The sequence below is a fragment of the Sprattus sprattus genome, assembly GCF_963457725.1.
Source record: "Sprattus sprattus genome assembly, chromosome: 13".
NCBI lineage: Eukaryota > Metazoa > Chordata > Actinopteri > Clupeiformes > Clupeidae > Sprattus > Sprattus sprattus.
Window position 1 is genome coordinate 25380512 of NC_137911.1, and position 2500 is coordinate 25383011.

A 2500-nucleotide genomic window follows, 5' to 3' on the forward strand; every position below is an offset into this window, starting at 1 on the left:
TTGGGATTGTCAACTAATCAATGTGTAAATCAATACATTAATTATCATGTGGAATAAACACACAGAAGCAGTGGATATATCTGAACCTGCGTCTGTGTCTCTCTCAGGTGCTGTGGACGAGTCGTGGGACGGCCAGAGTGTGTGTCCGTGGTGGCAGATGGTGCGGACGGTGTGTGTGCAGTCGGAGAGCTCTGGCGCCGCCCTGCTGGCTGCATTAGTGGCTCACCGCGCGGCCAAGAGCTCCATCACCAGTTTAGCTGAGACCAAGGTGTGTGTGTGTGTGTGTGTGTGTCTGTGTGTCTGTGTGTCTGTGTGTCTGTGTGACTGTGTGTCTGTCTGTGTCTGTGTCTCTGTCTGTGTCTATGTCTGTGTCTGTGTCTGTGTCGGTTCGGCGCGCGTGAATGCAGAGGGTGCTGTGTATGTAACTAGTGAGTGTGTGTTTAGTTGTTTAAGTTGCAGCGTTAGGTGCAGCGTTAGTGGAGGTATTTAACACTGTGTGTGTGTGTGTGTGTGTGTGTGTGTGTGTGTGTGTGTGTCAGTTCCAGTCAGACTGGGAGGCGGTGTCTTTGGAGCTGGAGCATTGGGCGGTGTGTGTGCGGCAACTGGAGGACGCCCTGGCCCTGCAGACGCTGCTAGGCCTGCCATCTCCTCAGGGAACACCAGGGGGCGACACCACACGCTGCTCAGTCAGAGCTCTACTGGAGAGTGGCAGAGGTACTCGTGCGCACACACACACATGCAAACACACACACACACACACACACACACACACACACACACACATAGAATGCAGATGCACTCTGGTCCACATACATTATAACCATGTACTATCAAACTCATACTTGCCTCCAGATTCCTATTTGAATACACTGTAAGCATTTGAGCGTACACCCCTTCACACACCAGCTGTATTCGACCCTGTGCTGCCTTGTAGTGTGTGCAGAAATTCCACCTCCTGCTATGTGTCCCTTCTTCCCCTAGGTGGCGTGGCTGACAGCGTGGCGAAGGTGCTCTTCAGACAGGCCCTGCACCCAGACACCCTCAGGGACGTCCTGCAGAGGAGGGGCGAGACTAGCAGCACAGAGCAGCCATCGGAGCAGCCATCGGAGCAGCCATCGGAGCAGCCAGCAGAGCAGCCAGCAGAGCCACCACAAGACACCACCACAGACGACACACACCAGCGAAGGACAGAGGGTGTGTGTGTGTGTGTGTGTGTGTGTGTGTGTGTGTGTGTGTGTGTGTGTGTGTGTGTGTGTGTGTGTGTTTTGAATTTAGGATATACCTAGTCTGTGGCTTTTGTACGTATTTGTAGGATTATTTAATGTTAATATATATATGTGTGTGTGTGTGTGTGTTTGTGCTTTGAATTTAGGATATACCTAGTCTGTGGCTTTTGTACGTATTTGTAGGATTATTTAATGTTAATATATATATGTGTGTGTGTGTGTGTGTGTGTGTGTGTGTGTGTGTGTGTGTGTGTGTGTGTGTGTGTGTGTGACTTGCAGAGCTCCTCGTATGTGTATGTCAGCGTTTCCCAGACTCCCTCTCCCCTGACCTGCTCTTTGCACACTGCGGCTGGGAGTATGTAGTGCAGTGGAACAAGGACCCAGAGGTACACACACACACATACACACACACACACACACACACACACACACACATTATGCATTAAATATGCGCTTACCTGTGATACAAACTTGTTGACCATGAGTATATGTCTGTAGCTGGGTAAGAATCTGGAGTGGTCAATGGAGCATCTCAAGATGATTTCCAGTCCCCACATACAATTGGGTGAGTTACCGTGACTACCGCATCTCTATTACTTCAGCATCCTATTGATAATGTAGAGGCTGTATGTAAGTGTGGTTATACAGTGTGTGTTTCTGATGTGTGTGTGTGTGTGTGTGTGTGTTTGTGTGTGTGTGTGTGTGTTTACTTCTGTAGGCATTGCATTGATGATGTGGAGCACGTTCATTGTGAAACGCTTCTCTGCAGCAGCCTTCCTCATGGAGAAGGTGAGAAAAGTGTTGGTTCCCTCAGTGTGTGTGTGTGTGTGTGTGTGTGTGTGTGTGTGTGTGTGTGTGTGTGTGTGTGTGTGTGTGTGTGTGTGTGTGTGTGTGTGTGTGTGTGTGTGTGTGTGTGTGTGTGTGTGTGTGTGTGTGTGTGTGTGTGTGTGTGTGTGTGTGTGTGTGTGTGTGTGTGTGTGTGTGTGCGTGTGTTGAGGATGTGTATATGTGCATAGATGGTTTGGTGTGTGTGTGCATCACATGATTATATTGACTTGTAGCAGAACTTGTGACTAGACAAAAATATTGTATCATATTTCATTATGTTCCACTGATTTATCTTTCATTATTCAGGTTGGAAAAGCTCCCAAAGACAGACTCTGTAGACGAGTGAGTAATCCCATCAGTTCACGTCTGTGTGTGTGTGTGTGTGTGTGTGTGTGTGTGTGTGTGTGTGTGTGTGTTTGTCTGTGTGTGTGTGTCTTTTTCTAGTA

At 48.6% G+C, this 2500-nt stretch overlaps 1 protein-coding gene across 1 annotated transcript in view; it reads left to right on the forward strand.

Moving 5' to 3' along the window:
- The window catches only part of rab3gap2 (RAB3 GTPase activating protein subunit 2 (non-catalytic)), a 19607-nt gene that overhangs the window by 12452 nt on the left and 4655 nt on the right, over window positions 1-2500 (forward strand). The window contains exons 23-29 of the mRNA XM_080850765.1: window positions 108-268; window positions 540-714; window positions 982-1194; window positions 1506-1612; window positions 1725-1791; window positions 1945-2015; window positions 2361-2396. Of these exons, the coding sequence (XP_080706891.1) occupies window positions 108-268; window positions 540-714; window positions 982-1194; window positions 1506-1612; window positions 1725-1791; window positions 1945-2015; window positions 2361-2396 (830 nt within the window). The remainder of the gene's footprint in view (window positions 1-107; window positions 269-539; window positions 715-981; window positions 1195-1505; window positions 1613-1724; window positions 1792-1944; window positions 2016-2360; window positions 2397-2500) is intronic.